The sequence below is a fragment of the Phacochoerus africanus genome, chromosome 1 (genome assembly GCF_016906955.1).
Source record: "Phacochoerus africanus isolate WHEZ1 chromosome 1, ROS_Pafr_v1, whole genome shotgun sequence".
NCBI lineage: Eukaryota > Metazoa > Chordata > Mammalia > Artiodactyla > Suidae > Phacochoerus > Phacochoerus africanus.
The window spans coordinates 71,939,328-71,957,862 of record NC_062544.1 but is presented as its reverse complement, the minus strand read 5'-3'; the positions used below and the strand labels follow the sequence as shown (position 1 = coordinate 71,957,862).

Genomic DNA, 18,535 nt, shown 5'->3' with positions numbered 1-18,535 from the left:
CATATATACCTTTACTGGTGAGCCTTGTCATTTGTGGTATTTTTGTTTCTGGTTGTGGCCTTTTCTTTCCTGCCTAGAGAAGTTCTTTTAGTATTTGTTGTAAGGCTGGTTTAGTGTTGCTGAATTCTTTCAGCTTTTGCTTATCTGTGAAGCTTTTGATTTCCCCGTCAAATCTGAATGAGAGCCTTGCTGGCAATATATAAGGCAACTGCTAACAACCTTAAAAGTAATCTTGGATGAAGGTTTTTTCTTTCATCTCTTTAAGTATATAGTGCCACTCCCTTCTGGCCTGCAGAGTTTCTACTGAAAAATCTGCCAATAACCTTATTGGGGTTCCCTTGTATGTTATTTGTTTCTTTTCCCTTTTTGTGTTCAATATTTTCTCTTTGTCTTTAATTTTGGTCAGTTTGATTAATATGTGTCTTGGGGTGTTCCTCCTTGGGTTTATTTTATATGGTACTCATTGCACTTCCTGGATTTGAGTGAGTGATTCTTTTCCCATGTTGGGGAAGTTTTTGGCTATTATCTCTTGGAATATTTCTCTGTCAATTTCTCTCTCTTGTCTCCTTCTGGCACCCCTATAATATGAGTGGTGGTGCATTTAACATTGTCCCAGAGTTCTCTGAGATTCTCTTCATTTGTTTTCAATCTTTTTCCTCTTTTCTATTCTGCATCCATGATTTCCACTGATCTGTCCTCCACAGGTCTTATTCGTTCTTCTGCCTCCTATATTCTGCTGTTGGCTGCTTGTAATGAACTTTTTATTTCAGTTATTGTATTTTGCATTTCTTCTTAAGTGTTATATCTTGTATCTCTTTGCTCAGTGTTTCCTGTAAATTATCCATCTTTGCCTCCAGTTTATTTCCAATGTCTTGGATCATCTTCAGCATCAACAGTCTAAAGTCTTTTTCCTGGAGGCTGAGAATCTCCAGATCACCTAGCTGTTTTTCTGGGGTTTTTTCTTTCTCCCTTATAGTTCTCTGTCTTTTCATTTTTATAGGTTTTTGGTGTGGTGACTTTTTTACGGATAATAGAATTGTAGCCTCTCTTACTTGTGGTATCTGCCCCCCTTGTGGCCTAAGCTGGTATGTGGGCTTGCTGTAGGCTTCCTGATGGGAGGCACTGACGCCTGCCCACTGGCAGGTGGAGCTGATTCCTATCCCTCTGGTGGGTGGGGCTTTATCTCTGTGTGAGATTAGAGGTGGCTGTGTGCATGGGGTTTTTTAGGCAGCTTGTTTACTGATGGGCAGGGCTGTGATCCCACTTGGATTGTTGTTTGGCCTGGGGCTTCTCAGTGCTGATGGGTGGGGCCAGATTTTCCCAAAATGGACACCTCCAGAGAAACACATGCTTATGAAAATTCCCAAGAGCTTTGCTTTCAAAGGCCTTTCCCCACAACAAACCACGTTCACCCCTGCTTTCCCAGGAGGGCATCCAAGAAGTGTAGCCAGGCCTGACCCAGTTTCCCACGGAGACCCTGCTTTGCTCTGGGACCCAGTGCAGGTGAAAGTCTGCATGCACCTTCCAAGAATGGGGTCTCCAGTTCCCCCAGACCTGAGGAATTCCTGTGCACCAGCCCTACTGGCCTTCAATGCTAGATGCTCTGGGGACTCTTTCTCCCAGTGCCAGATCCCTATGCATGGGGGTTTGATGTGGGGCTCAGAACTCTCACTCCTGTAGGTGAGTCTCTGTGAACCAGTTACTTTCCAGTCTGTGGGGCTTCCTACCTGGGAGGTATGGGGTTACTTATATCACATAATCACCCCTCCTACCTCTTGATGTGGCCTCATCTTTGTCTTCCGGAGTAGGATATCTTTTAGAAAGTTTCTGGTCCATTTGGTTGAAGATTGCTCAGCATTTTGTTGTAAATTTTGTTGTTTTTAGAAGAGAAGTTGAGCTTAAGTCCTTCTATTCCACCATCTTAATCCCATCTCAGTACTATATTATGAATTGATCAGTTTTCTTTGGGAAATCTTAGTTTATTTTTATAAAAAGTACATGGAGAAACTAAGAGATCTGAAGTAGCATAAAATCTGGTAGATCATATCAATCATTGAATAAAAGTGAAAAAGTAAATTGGTTTTGTGGTCCTTCTTGAAAAAATGTTATTATTAATGGTAAATAAAATGAATAATCACTCCACAAAACAGTAAAAGCATTTTACCAAATATCAGAAAAGTGATGTTCAAAAATTAACAGGCTGTATTTCTACAAATTCTTTCCTCTAGAAATTAGTGTAGGTGGAGGACTGACATGTAATCATTCAATATTTACCAAACATTTTTCCAAGTTATGTATTTTTAATTAAAAAATACAGCAGAAGTAAACTAATAGAACTTAAGAGCCTTCTCTTTACAAAAACCCTGAAGCTTCTTCTCTCACTCCCTTGAAATGTTGCCATAAGTGCAAATATGAAATAGTTCTCCCATTTCATATGCTGTTTTACTTTGTTGATGTTTTCATTTGCTGCACATAAACTTTTAGAGTTCCATGTAGTCTCACTTGTTTATTTTTGATTTGGTGTCAGTGTAAAATCCATTGCCATGATTAATGTCAAGTTTACCTCTGGTGTTTTCTTCTAGGAGTTTTATGGTTGCAAGCCTTACATTAAAGTCTTTAATCCATTTTGAGCTGATTTTTGTATAAGGTGCAAGATAGGGGTCCTGATTAATTCAGCATGTAGCTGTTCAGTTTACCCAACACCATTTTTTGGAAAGACTATACTTTCCCCACTATATATCCTTAGTTTTTTAGTTAATAATCAATTAATCATGTATGCATGGGTACTTCTGGGCTCTTTATTCTGTTCCATTGATCTGTGTATCAGGTTTTATGCTAATATTGTACTGTTTTGATCATATCAGCTTTACAGTATAGTTTGAAATCAGGAACTATGATGTCTCCAACTTTAGTGTTTTATTATTTAGACTACTTTGGCTATCTGGAGTCTTTAAAAGATTCATACACATTTTGTGATTGTTATATTTCTGTGGAGAACATCTTTGAAATTTTCATGGGGTAATACAAAATCTGTAGACTAGGTAGTATGGACATTTAATTTTTTTATTTAATTTTATTTTTTTTGTCTTTTTGCCATTTCTTGGGCCACTCCCATGGCACATGGAGGTTCCCAGGCTAGGGGTTGAATTGGAGCTGTAGCCACTGGCCTATGCCACAGCCACAGCCACATGGGATCCAAGCCGCATCTGCAACCTACACCACAGCTCACAGCAACGCCGGATCCTTAACCCACTGAGAAAGGCCAGGAATCGAACCCACAACCTCATGGTTCATAGTCGGATTCATTAACCACCGAGCCATGACAGGAACTCTGGTAGTATGGACATTTTAGAAATATTGATTCTTCCAATCCATGAACATGGAATATCTTTGCATTTATTTGATCTCCTTCAAGTTCTTTCTTCAATGTCTTACAGCTCTCAGTTTTCTTTTAATTACAGCTCTTTCACCACCCTGGTTAAATTTATTTCTAAGTTATTTTTTTAATGCTATTGTCAATGGAATTGTTTTCTTAATTTCTCTTTCTGATGATTCATTGTAAAGGGATGATATTGTGGCCCAGTAAATTGTGGCTTGGGCTGTCTCAAAACAAAAACTAACTGCTACAGAAGAAAAGTTACAAAAATAAGAAGAACAAAATTAAACTTAGAAATTTTTATTCAATTTATAATTCATCAGTTGCCCTATGTGATTCTTCATATGCACTCTGATTTACTACGTAGAACTGTAGTGTCAAACTCACTCTACTCAAATTATTGCATTCTGAAGTTATGCCCAAGGGTAATAATTTTTAAATGGTTGCTAGAATCCTGGAAGATATCCAGGTGAAGCTCCCAAGATGTTTGGGCAGAATTAAATCAGTTCCCCAACAAGCAGCACAATGAAATAAGCACAGCTGGTGTCTCTTCTTGTTGCTTTGCAACAAAGAACACAGCTGCAAAGGGAAACAGGTCTGGGGTTTAGAGATTGGAAGGGAATAAAGAAAACATGAAAAAGATTGGGGATATTTTAATACATTTCCAAAGATAAGAAACCTTGAAGAATTTAAGGGCCATGCAGTAAAACTTCTTATCTTCTCCTTATATGCCAAATTAAGTTTTAGTACTCCATTGAAATTAGAGTTCCTACATTATATTTTCATAAAGTATATTTTATTCTCTCTCCAATGAATTAAAAAACATTATCCCTATAATCTGTTATAATTTAAAAAATAGCTTTAAATAATGTTTAATTATAGATAGATTTTATTACCATACAGAAAAGCACAGGTAAAGGCTTTTATATTTCCTTTTATGTTTCTGTGAAAAACAAAATGTGAAATTTATTTTCAAGCAAATTGGATTGTGATCTGGTATGATTTGTTTTGAAATAATTTATATATATATAAAATAATTTTTGAAAATTTAAAGAGGTTGAAAAACAATCAAATTTAAATTTGTACGAAAATCTCCTGATTCCAGGTAAAAGCAAGACTAGAAGGGCAGAAATTTGGATATACTTACACACAAAGAGACAAAAATCACTCACTTTTTTTTGAAAAAGAGATTTACCAATATGCACAATTAGAAAAAAAAAAACTAGCTCTTCTATGATAAATATGTCAATGTCATATTGCTAAATGTCTTAAGATATTTAAAATGTCCTTTCCATCTGAAAATGGCAATGCTGTTTACAAATATGATATTATTCATTTTATCTTCACTCCCAAAAAGCTGCACATGTAGCTGAATACTAACTCCAAAAACAGGAATAATTTCATCTCATGGTTATTTTCCTTTTTTGTGTGATGACAGTCAATAATATTAGTCTTTCTTTCCTTCCTTCCTTCCTTCCTTCCTTCCTTCCTTCCTTCCTTCCTTCCTTCCTTCCTTCCTTCCTTCCTTCCTTCCTTTCTTTCTTTCTTTCTTTCTTTCTTTCTTTCTTTCTTTCTTTCTTTCTTTTTCTTTTTCCCCCTTTTTGGGGCTGCACCTGTGGCATATGGAAGTTCCTGGGCCAGGGTCAAATCGGAGCTGCAGTGGCCTGCCTGCAGCACAGCCATGGTAACACCAGATCTGAGCTACATCTGTAACCTACGCTGCAGCTGGATTCTTAGCCAACTGAGCAAGGCCATGGATTGAACCCACATCCTCATGGATACCAGCCAGGTTCTTAACTCGCTGAGCCACACTGGAAGCTCTATCCCTTGCATTTCATATTTTTAGGACTCAGTTCTGAAAAACTTAGACATTTAGTAAATGAAGAAAACAAAAGCACTTCTATAAAATAATTGGTAGAAGCAGGAGAAAATCATTAAAGCTGGAATGGTAATGAACCACATATCACAGAGAAAAGAAAATTAAAAAAATATTAAATGTGCATTGATAAAATGTGTACAAGTCTCTTCATAGTCCTATCAGGTTACAATGACCATCCATAATATTATGTTAATCTGTCCACATAGGTTCAATTTGTTGAATGCAATCGCACTTTAGATAAGTTTTTTTTTTTAAAGCAATATGAGAGCTAATAGCTTATTAGATACCAGTTGTAATTCAAATGGTCCTATTCTAAATCAATGCTATAAAAAACAGTTTTTTGTGTGTGTGCATGTGTGTGTGTAAGAGCCAACATGACTCTCATGTAGCTACACTGTTACTCTTCTTTCTGTGAGCACAAATAACCTGACGTTATTCAATGGTTTTCCATCAAGATAAAATTATGAAATGTTATGTAATTAAATATGGTAACTATTATCTGAACATGAAAACTGCTTACCTGGGCAGATAGAATTTTGGTCATAAAATATAGGTGTAAGTATTTTAACACTAAGGGATTTTCTTTGGAAGTGACTCTAATTTCACACACATCATTTTTCCCATTCATGTTTCTACATTGAAATCTTTTCATTCTTTTATCTTACATGTTTATTAGGACAGTGATTATCAATTGAAAGCCATTCTGGTCTCTAGAGCTCTTCTGGCAAAGTCTTCAGACATCACAATATGGCAGCAGTGGGAGGGATGCTATTGGAATCTAATGGGTAGAAAAGCCATGGATGCTGCTAAACATAATTGAATGCATAGGATGGCCCCCACCACAAAGAACTATCCAGTCCAAAATGTTAGTTGTGGCATATTTGAAAAACCCTTAATTAGGGGGATATGATTCCCTAGATAGTAGCTGAAATAACATGGCATATGTAAATCAAAGAGATAAATAATAACCTTATATTAAAGCAAGCATCAAAACCTACTTCAGATTATCTTGCATCTTTATGAAAACATGCCGAATGCCACAGACTTTGCTGATTACTCCTCACTGACAAAAAATATACAACCACATTTTGCTTTCCTTGCTGGCAAATAACACACAGCAATTACTTAGAGGGCTCCATGACCATTTCTCTGCATTGTAAACATACAAAAGACACTAATCTGATAAAAACGCACACACGCCAAAAGTCCCTAGTGCTGCCTTCTCTTGCCTTCTCTATATTCTCACAGTTCATTTTGCAAAGGTCTATAGGGAATCCATCATTTGCATCATGATCCTACTTATTCCTCCTTAATACACATGCGCGTGCACGTGTGCACACGAAGACATGCACACACACACACACACACAAATATATAGAGAAGCATTTCTCATCATGTGACCTCTATGTAAAATGCACTTATTTTTCTCCTTGTCTAACTGACAAAGCGCCATACATTATGTAACATTCAGAGGATGTCTTCTCTAATCAGAAGGCAGGGCTTCCTATCTAACTCTGTGGTTCCTCTACTTTTTTTTTTATTATCAAATGCCACATTGAAATTTTGTGTTTACCAGTCTTCAGCCTGCTCAAATTTAGGGGCCTTGTTTTATTTACCATTTTATTAAGCCACCATCACAGTTCCCAGCACATTAAATGCCTTCATTCTCTCCCCTTCTTTCCAAAAAGAAGCAGAGAGATAAAAGGGTAGAGATTTGTTTTTAATGACTGGATAATTCAAAACTTAATTTATGTGTATATGGTTAAAAACAATGATCCTATTGGATCCTATATGCCTAGAAAATTGTGTTGTCACCTGTCACACTGTTGTTAGTTGTTATTAGTATTGGAAACTGATATAACATTAGGTTAGTATAAATGCTATCCATTTCTTTATTGTCATAAATCTAGATTTCACTTATTATAATTATAAATAATGTGTATATATTAATAAAGAAGAATATATGTTTCTCATACCAAATAAAGCTGCAACCCCCTTTTTTTTAGAAGTAATCACTTTCACCCATGTGCATGTGTCTCCAGATATTTCCTATGTATGGTTATGTCTACTCAGCAACACATATTTATTTTTAAAAATAAATAAGATGCTATTTACATAGACTTCTGAAAACTTTTTTCTCACTAAAAGAATGTGTATCTTGGCATGTCGGCATATACAGTTTGAATTCATTTATGTTAACACTGCCTATAGTATCAGTATATGAATAATCATTTATTTGATAATTTCTTTATCAGTGTACTTGAAGTGGGTTTTCTACTTTTCACTATTGTGAACAACACTGCAACAGGCATCTTTTTATATATATCTTTGCATAACCATGTCAATATATCTATAGAATAGTTTTCCACAATAAACATATATTCTTTTAAAATTTTTGTTAGATATTGCCAAATTATCCTCAAAAAAACTATGGAAATTTACCTTTCTGCTAACAGTTCTGCACATTAACAACTCTATGAATTATCAAATTTTCATACTTGGTAGGTGGACATTGCTATCTCCTTCTCCTTTGCAGTTTCTTAAATTAGTAATGAAATTTGAGACATTTTTGTATAATTAACATGTATTTATTTTTCCTATGAATCTCCTGCTAATGTAATTTCCCCGTGTTTGATTGTAATGTATTTTATTTTAATCTTTTCAGGGACACACTTACAGTGGACAGAGGTTCCCAGGTTAGGTGTCGAATCAGAGTTGTAGCTGCCAACCTATACCACAGCCACAGCAATGCCAGATCAGGCCGTGTCTGCAACCTATACCACAGCTCACGGCAACACTGGATCCTTAACCTACTGAGTAAGATCAGGGATCAAACTTGAGTCCTTTTGGATACTAGTCAGATTCATTTCTGCTGAGCCACGACAGGAACTTGTGTAGTGTATTTTTTATTATTATTATTATTAAAAAAGTTCCTCATGTGGTGAAAATTACACACAGTACCTTTGACCTGTGTGTTTGTATTTAGTTTATTATTTTTCATCTTATTAGAGTTAGCATAATTATCTGACATCTATATTTTCAGATTTTGATTTAAATTCACATCTTTTCTTGTTGGTTATTGGATTCATATCTTTCATTAAAAAGTCCTTTATCACATTTGTTTGTTTTGTTTTTAGGTGTTGCATTTTCATTAGCATATTGAGCATTTCAGTTTATATATTTAAATCTTAGATGTATTGACCATTTAGTTTGTCCTTAAGTATTGGGAAAAAAAACTTTTTCACATTGTCCAACATCATGACTTCACCTGGTTCTGCATTTGAACTCCACTCCTTAGCTTGCTTAATGCAGCTATTTCCACTTCAGAAAGTGGCCCCGGACTAGTCCATTTGCCTCACTGTCCGCACCATCTGTGTCATGATGTTTTTTTTTTTTCCAGATTATGTAGAAACTGTTGTCTTTCTCCATGCTGTATGTATGCATGTATGTGTTTTAGGGTTGTCAGAGGAATTTTTGTTAAAAAGCTTGTCCCTAGTATAAACAAATGGATATTCCTTTACTTCTAGGAAATTTAGAGTGGATTTTTCTTTTTATGGTAGGTAGCTATCCCAAAATACTATCTCTTAAACAAGAGCAACATTGTAATAATATCAAATATTCCAGTGAATTAAGAAGAAGACACTTACCTCTGGCCCTGTAAACTGTGTGGATCCTGGAACACTTACTTTTCTTTGTTATAATATTTACACAAATAGCTTGATTCAGATTTTATGTTTTTATCTATACTAAACTCAAATCTGAAGTTCTAACTTAGAAATCTTCAGTTGTACTTCTTACCATGTGATCTTGGACAAATTACTTAATTCTATATATCAGCTTTATCCTCTGTAAAGCAAGGACAATAATAATTGCTGCCTAAATGATAATACAAGTATGGAATTAGTATAAATGGTACACAATGCTGGACACAGTAAGGGCTCAATAAATATTCTTTGTAGTTGTCTCAGTGATTGTTATCACTAACACTGTGGCTTCCTATAGTCTCGGAACTTGGCAAAAACTAACTGTTATTTTGTGGTGATCAACTTGAGATTTCCTATAAAACGCATAGTCTACAAAATTTTCAATCTCCTTCTATCCACTGATCAGAACTTCTTTTGATCCAATCGATTCAACAGCTGATAAGAAGCAAGATTTAGATATCTGAAATCAACTCTAACCTTCACCACAGCTAGAAAGAAAAATCGCTGCCATAGTAAAATCATCTAGAATCACAATTGTAGAATGGGGATAGAAGAAGGAACTATTTTACGTATCCTTCCCAAACCAAGCCATTTAATAGAAAATGTCATCATTCTTTCTCATCTGATGCTGAAACCTTTCTCCCTATTCACTGGATTCAGTATTAGGTGCAATTCTTTGGTTATTGGGTTCATATTAAAATCTAGAATTTGTCCAAGTATCAATTCAGATTCGATGCAGCTGCATATGTCTGAAATATAACTCAAAAGCTTAAGAAGATGTGATTCACTTTCTTAAGAAAGCTCTTGAGATTCATAGGCCAGGGCCAGAGCATTAGTTCAGTCTGAGCCCTTTTATCCTTCTGATCCATCTCACTTAGTAAGAGGCTTTTATCTTTACCATCCTAAGTGGCTGCATTTCCGTATGTGTGCCAGGTGTTTTTTTTTTTTTTTTTTTTTTTTGCAGGAAACCTCTATCTTTCCTGGAATTCTCACTAATTGGCCTCAGCTTAACAGCCAACCATCTAGAATTACATTACACGGCCATTCTTAGAAGAAATAGAATGATAGTAAGTGAATAATTAATTCTACTTAGTATCACCCTGAACAAAACTGAGTTCTCTTAATAAAATGGAAAGGGAGGCTAAACAATAGACCAACAGGGTTTACCTAAAGAGAAGAAGCACAATTCTATTGTTTGTAACAAATGACGTATTTTATGTATATGTGTATGGGCTGTCAGAACACTAACTGCCTTGGATCAGCATAAGACTTTCTGTCAGGAGGATAACACATCCCCTAATTGCTCCCCTTGCCTCAAGATCTCATTCCCTAAAATCCCTCACAATAGATGTTGATGCTGAACTTTGTATGCAAAAGGCTAATAAATATTTTAGGCTTTGTGAGTGATACAGACTTGGCTGCAAGCCTTCAGCTTTGCCACTGCAGTGCCCAAACCACCGTATTTGGCAATATTTAAATAAATGGGTGTGGCTTTGTTCTGGTAAAACTTTATTTACAAAAAGTGGCAGCAGGCTGGATTTATCTCCACTGCCATGGTTTGCTGGTCTCTCCTCTACCATGTTACTAGCTTTTTATTTCTAAATTTAGAGGCAGTGCAAATATCACTCATTCTTAAGCACACAATGTAAAGGGAGTTTCTCACTCCTTCTATACCTTCATATTACAATCTGCATTAGATGATATTTGTTGATTTTTATGTATTTGTTTTTCCACAATGAGTTCACCTACACACAATGTCATCTCTAATGGTCTGCCAAAAGCTTTCCATACTCTTTCAACAGAATCATGCCTAGAATCATGGAAGAAGACAGATTGAAATCCTACTCTGACTCTGCTTTGTTCTTTTTCTCTACTATTTTCAGGAATTATTTCTCCCTAACTGAAGAATAAGTTGACCCTTGAACAGCTCAGGGGGTTGGGGTGCCAACCCTCCCTGCAGTTAAAAATCCATGCATTACTTACAACTGGCCCTTTACATAGAAGGTTCCTATAAGTGGACCTGCACAGTTCACACCTCTGTTGTTCAAGGGTCAACTGCTCCATGTATTCCCCATTCCTATCTTCCGCTCCAAGACCTAAATACAAACTGAAACATCTGAGCTTGTTCCTAAGAACTCCCGCCTTTGCTGCAATTATTCCTCTAGGCTTCATGATTCCTAAATTTCCAGCATCCTTTAACATGCTCACACGCACCCCTTTAGCTTTAATTGTGTTCACACAAAGGTATACATTTCAGTGCACATTTGTGATAACCTTTTCTTTCCTCTTGTCATTTCCCTTGGCTTTTGGGGGGGGGCACCTATGGCACACAGAAGATCCCACCTAGGGCCAGGGATCAAACCCACACTACAGCAGCAACCTGAGCCATAGCAGTGACAATGTGGGACCCTTAAGCACTAGGCCACCAGGGAATTCCTTCTTTGGCTCTTTTATCTTTGGTTTGGTTCATTTCAACTATTTGCAATGTCAATTGCTTTCCTAAACATGTTTCTATACAAGGTAGAAGAATAATATATTTTTTGGATCCTTCTCCATATATGTCTTTCATGCTGACAGAAGAATCAGGTTTTGACTGAAAGAAGGATTTGGGGTTTCAGTCTTTCCTCTATAGGCTGACATTGGTATTTGATTGTTAACCACATTCTAGTATTTCAAGTGATAAATATGATGGGAAAATATTTTTTCTTAGTTGGTAATTTTTAAAAATCTAGGTTTATAAAAATGTTCTCTTTATCCTTTGGCTTTAGGAATGTTGCCAGGATTCACCTAAGTTTGCTTCTTATTATAGTAACTCTTCCTAGAACTCAGCAAATCTACTAAACTTGTAAATTCTGTGTATTCTTCACCTCTGGGGAAAAAAAATATTTTTCCTTTCCTTTGTGTGCTGTGTGGTATTTTTTGCTCTCAGGGAACATACATTACTCATACAATACATCTAATGAACAGATATATCTTCTATGTCTCATCTTTTCTCACAATTTCCATCTATTTGTATTTCTGATCTATCATTTTACTTACTTCATATAGTCTGGTAAATTCTTAAATTCCAGGATAATAATTCTGGCCTTATCAGTGACCATTCATGTCTTAGTCCATATATTGATTTTTTGTTCTTTACTTATTTGTAGAAAACATGGCTTTGAGTTAGAGAAATCCCTCTGCAGTGTCTTTAAAACACCACTGCTCTTATTACTGACTGTTCAATACACCTTCTTGGTAATGACTGCTATGCTTGTTTTTCTCTTTCTGGTGCTTTACCCCCCTATGGTTACTGTTTGTTTCCTTTGGGCTCCCTGGGGTTCACATGTGGCACCTGGCAGTACCTCACCAGTGACCTTCTCACAAGCGATGGAGTCATAGAGCCCTTTGCTTTCAAGAGAATTGGCAGATGGGCTGTCAGCCCCTTGACAAGGCACTAGGAGAAGGTCTATTCTAGAGTTTTCACACAAATTGTCACTTGCCAGGAATAACAGTGTTGTGCCTCTCAGTTTTCCTAGGAGACCAATGAACCTGAGTGACTTCTGGGCCTTTCCACAGACTCTGTGGCTGGACCCTGTGTTCTACTCTGGTCCCTGGGGAGCCAGTGTGGCTCTTGCTTTCTCCCCTGAGATTCTGGTTAAGGAGAATTTAGTCTCTTTCTAATCTGCCTCCTTAACAGCTTCAGGAGGTAATTGCCTGTCTCGGGAGAACTAAAATGGACTGGATTTGGGAAGAAAATAAAATGTAGTCTTCCACTTAAAAAAACCTCTTATGTATATGAGACGAAAGATGTTAATTAAATATATTGTAATCATTTCACAATATACACAAGTTAGGAGGAGGACGGGGAGAAGAAGGCTGTGTATAAGGCTGTATCCATCAGGCTGTATATCTTATGCAGTGCTGTATGCAACTGTATCTCAATAAAAACTGGGAAAAAAAAAACTTTCCAAATTAAAAAACAATATATTTCACAGCTGAAATTTATTTTAATTATATTTAGAAAAACTCACCATATGAGATAAAAATAAAATAGCTAGATCATGGAAACCTGTGAATAGTGGGAAAGCCCCAAATCATCAAAGAACTGGAGACCTTGATCATGATTTATCAAATGCAATGTAGGTTCTGCATTCAGGAGAGCCTGCCATCAATTTCTTCCTGGCAATTTTGGAAATAATTTAGGAAAGTTACTTACATACTGTATGCCACTTCGCATATATTTATAGTGGTATTCCAAATACTTCATAGGGTTGTTGTATATTTTTAAATAAATATGTAAATAATTAGGTGTATGTGCAACATTTATTGATTAATATAACTACTATTTATACTATTAATACTGCTATAGTTTGATCATAACCAGAAATCTTAAAAAGAGATAGCAAGAGATTTACATTATATCATCCTATCCATGAAAACAGCGCCATACCAATTAAGCAAGAATTGCAAGTGTTTTCTCACTTATGATTGTTTTTACTTTAGATCAAACTGTTACTGACACTTACCAGTTCAGAAATTCATTTTAACAATTAGCAGAATAGTTAGATCAAATATTCTTTAACACTTTAGGCTATAAGAAATTATTAAAATATTTTTGGAACTTTATCAAAAACTTTGTCTTCACACACACAAAAGTTGAAAACCGTGGAGTTCCCGTCATGGTGCAGCAGAAATGAATCTGACTAGAAACCATGAGGTTGCAGGTTCGATCCCTGGCCTCACTCAGTGGTTAATGATCTGGCGTTGCCATGAGCTTTGGTTAGGTCACAGACACAGCTTGGATCTGGTGTTGCTGTGGCTGTGGCGTAGGCTGGCAGCTGTAGCTCCGATTAGACCCCTAGCCTGGGAAACTCCACGTGCCACAAGTGTGGCCCTAAAAGCAAAAAAAAAAAAAAAAAAAGAGTTGAAGACCTTTCTTCAAAAGCTCATTTTTGGATTTTCAAAACTATATTAATTGCCAGATTAAACATAAAATTTGTCTTACCCATGTCAGACATTTCAGGCACAGTAACAATATATGGTCCATCTGTGAACTTGGGAGCATTGTCATTGATGTCTTGCACTTTGATGATGAACTCAGATTCAGGTTCAAGGGGCTTGTTTGTTCGTCTGTCAATAGCTTGGGCATGAAGCACATAGTGAGTCTTCTGCTCTCTGTCCAGGCTTTTTGTTGAGTGGATGTCACCTGTGGTATCATCAATGATAAATATAGTCCCAGCACCTTCTCCAGTAAGGATGTATTTGACAGACCCATCACCTTTGTCAGAATTGGAGTGCAGCTGTAAATACAAATGGGATAATTTAACATGGAATTATATTCCAAACTCAGCATGGTGTTCTCTGAAAACTTCCTATTAAATTGTAATTTAATACTTAGATTATGACTTTCCTTCTCTCCAGTATCCTATGTGTTGTTACAATCATCCACTAATCTGTAGTTTGTTTCTACTTCATCTCGATATGGATATTTTTATTATGATATATCTAATCAAGCTAATTTTTGATTTAAGAAAAAAATAATAAGCAATACTTATTAAAAGGAAAGTAATAACCCTTGCTGTCATTCTACTAAATAAACATTTCATTATCGACATAGAATAAAATTGGAAAAGAAATTACCAGTACATCACTGTTGCCTTTCATACTTGTTGGGATTTTTAGTTTTTAATTAATTGCATGTCATTCTATTTCAACATCAAAGTTTAAAACATTGCAAGACAACTTGAGATTCAAATTACTTATTAAAATGTTCACAAAAAAGTCACTTGTCACAGAAGCATTAATTTTATAATTTGAAAAAATAAATATTTTCTAGATTTGGATTTCCCATCGTGGCTCAGCAGAAACTAATCCAAATAGGAACCATGAGGTTGCGGGTTCAATCCCTTGCCTCGCTCAGTGGGTTAATGATCCAGCGTTGCCGTGAGTTGTAGTATAGGTCGCAGATGTGGCTCAGATCTGGTGTTGCTATGGCTGTGGTGTAGGCTGGCAGCAATAGCTCTGATTAGACCCCTAGCCTGGGAACCTCCCTATGCTGCAGGTGTGGCCCTAAAAAAACAAAAGACAAAATATATATATATATATATTTTTCTAGATTAATGTTTACATTTAGAATTTAAAAAAATGGGAGTATGGAGTTCCCTTTGTGGCTCAGTGGGTAATGAGCCTGACTAGTATCCATGAGGATGCAGGTTTGATCCCTGGCCTCACTCTGTGGGTTAAGGATCTGGCATTGCTGCAGGCTGCAGGTATAGGTCACAGGTGTGGCTCGGACCCCACATTGCTGTGGCTTGTAGCCTAGGCTGGCAGCTGCAGCTCCAATCGACTCCTTGCCTGAGAACTTCCATATGCCACAGAAGGAGCCCTAAATAAATAAATAAATAAATAAACTAGTAGTAGAGTATTTTCTTTCTTGAAAATTTATGAAACTTTGTGACCATTTTAATCACATAACCTTAACTACTCACGTTTTGCACATTTCTGACACTTGGAAACATTGAAAATATTTTGAATTTTTTTTCCATAGTAAAGTGAGAATTTTTGAGGTTTATTTTAAAGTCTTTGAACATTTAGAAGACTTTTTTTAAAAGATAAAATATAGAAAAAAGATAATATAAGGAAAGGATTAATAAAATGAAGGTATCTGAAACATAAAAGTACATCAGGAAAATTTTTACTTATTTCTTAAAAACGTATAAGACATACTCAGGGACAAAATTCTGATGGGAATCACTCAGCTAGATTCAACAAATTAAATTATTTCCAAACTGCTTTTTTGGAGTTTTTCTAAAAAGGAATAAAATACATTAGCAACATATGAAAAACACAGCTTTCAAAGTTTCACACTTCATTAGTAAATTAACTACTGAAAGAAGCAGCTGAATGAGTTGGATGGAAACAGTTGTATGCATGTATGAAAATGAATTTATTCATTTCTTTATGTCTCTTGACATATCGTTTTAGCACCTACAAGAAAAGATTTAGCATTTATGAAGCAGATGCCTACAAAATATCGATAGAGCAGTCTGTTTCATATTCTCCAACTTTGCATCAATCTATGACCAAAGTACAGCAAAGTAAGGCAATGAATTCATTGAACAAATGTTTCTAAAGCTTTTCCTGGAAGAGTTGTACTATTAAATTAAGAAAAGGTGAGCTAGTTTTAATAGCTATTGTGCTACCATATATAAATTATACATCAACGTATTATAACTATAATTAATTACAAACACTTGGGGAAAATGGTTAAGCTAGTTTTTGAAAATTAAGAATGGTGACAATTGACTCTTCAGGGTATATTCACTTACTCTTTTATATTTTCAGTGCAGTTAATTTGAAATCATTTAGTTTTTAATTAAAGGTTCACATTACAAAGAGTAAACTATCTGTATGTTAAAAATAGGCATATGGATGTAGACCAGGAACAGAAGTTTGTAAAAGAAGTAGAAAAGTTGTCAATCTAAAGGCATCTGTTTAAAAAATTATATGCTCTATGCTTTACATAGATTATGATAAATAATTCAGATAAAAGATAAATGTCAGTAACTTTACAGCTTTAGATTTTAAAACTTGGAATCTAGCTTCACATTTATAAACATTTTATAATTAACATATCCCTAGCATAAATGAAGTTTTATTTTATTTTACTTTCTAATTAGAAAATAAATGTAAAATATAACCGGTGAATTGTAATTTAACAGTATTAATATTGCTATACAAGACAAAGTTACATCAAAATATTATAAAAATGTATTTGGACTACATAAATTATTGATAATATTTAGCTTGAGTATTTTATTAATGTAGATGATCATTTCATTAATGGATTTTCTTCATCTCTCATCTGTCCTGTGGTTTCTTAAAATGATGGTTTCCATGTAACCTTAATGGAAACCCATCACAGTAGCAGTTAGTCAATTGATTAATAGTTTACACAATTATAATGAGAACCATTTGTGAAGCCACAAAGTGATCCACTCTTAGGATTACCTCTTGTTTATTGGACCTATTCTCAAATATTCAGTTCTGTTTATAACCTACCCCCTTCAACAGAGGTGGAGCCTGGAAAACACAGTGGCTATATTGTCTTGTTTCACTTAATAAGTGGGTGTTAAAATTCTGGAATCGCATAGGTTTTGTATTAGGTTTTTAAGGCAAAAATGATGAGTGAGTGAGTGAATGAGTCACTTAATGAAATGAGTGATATTGGGTGTAGTAGAGATCTTAAAACAGAGAGAGAAATCTCTAAGATACAGAATAGTGATGGGAAGCAATCACTGAGTGGGAAGCAATGAGACATCAAAGAAAGGGGGTGAGTGTAGAGCATGTAAGTAGGGATGCTCTGGGTAGAAACGTGATACCGATTCAATAACAGTAAAATACTACATTGTAAGTTTAGCTAGCTCCTATATTATTTGAGAGAGTTCCATCATTGTTTACATTAAAACATGTAAAAACCTTTGGAAAATAAATTTAATTTTAACCATATATAGTTCAGAAATACTACAAAGAGAACAGTAGCAGGGTCTTATCATAGCACAGAGTGGTGGAAATATACTTTTAGTATAGTGAGATTTTGCTAAGTGAGTGATATTTTTATGCTAAAGGAGAGATATTATATTTTCCCAAAGCAAGAATGAAAAGTTCCTGTGTGGAGTTCCCGTCGTGGCACAGTGGTTAACGAATCCGACTAGGAACCATGAGGTTGCAGGTTCGATTCCCTGGCCTTGCTCAGTGGGTTAAGGATCCGGCATTGCCGTGGCCTGTGGTGTTAGGTTGCAGACGTGGCTCAGATCCAGTGTTGCTGTGGCTCTGGCGTAGGCCAGTGGCTACAGCTCCGATTAGACCCCTAGCCTGGGAACCTCCATATGCTGCAGGAACGGCCCAAGAAATGGCAAAAAGACAAAAAAAAAAAGTTCCTGTGTATTTGATCACAAAATAACATAGGGTTAATTAACTGTTCTTTAAAGAACACAAAGAGGGAGGAGAATGAAGAAAGAAAGAACAGGAAACACAGTCACCCAAGTGAAGCAAAATGGACACTTCTCTAACATTACTATAATAAATTGTCTCAGTTTTAAGAAGTAACCTACAGCACTTGGAAAGCTAATGTGATTCACATGAGTTCCCCCCAGAACACTATTTATTCACCCAAGACCACATTAGGATCAGGAACTGAAAATTTATAGCTTTCTTTCTGATACAGAATTCCTCACTGAGATAATATTCTATCCTTTGGGGAAGAATAACATTAAAAGGTTAAGAAGACGGTGTCAGAGCAATTAATTTTGAAAGTTGCTTTTAGTTAGGACTTCAAGTTGTTATAAAGATAGGTCAATGACTTAAAAGTGTAACATTTTGGACTACATAATTTATGAATTTTTTATGAGGAAACTTGTGTTTACAATATTCTGATAGAAACCAGAAATAGAGTTAGAAATATTATATAGTAATTCCACTATTATAATTTTCTCCAAAACATAAAATATAACTGATGTAATGAGAGATGTGTAAGGATCATAGGAAAGGTATGTCATTGAAATTTATCATGCATCCTTCACTCCAGGATATGTT

The 18,535-nt window shown here is 35.6% G+C and overlaps 1 protein-coding gene across 4 annotated transcripts in view; it reads right to left on the bottom strand.

Moving 5' to 3' along the window:
• Window positions 1–18,535, bottom strand: part of CDH18 (cadherin 18) — a 721,675-nt gene that overhangs the window by 234,060 nt on the left and 469,080 nt on the right. For all 4 annotated transcript variants that reach the window (XM_047767725.1, XM_047767734.1, XM_047767743.1 and 1 more), the window contains exon 3: window positions 13,947–14,241. In XM_047767725.1, coding sequence (XP_047623681.1) covers window positions 13,947–14,241 — 295 coding nt within the window. The remainder of the gene's footprint in view (window positions 1–13,946; window positions 14,242–18,535) is intronic.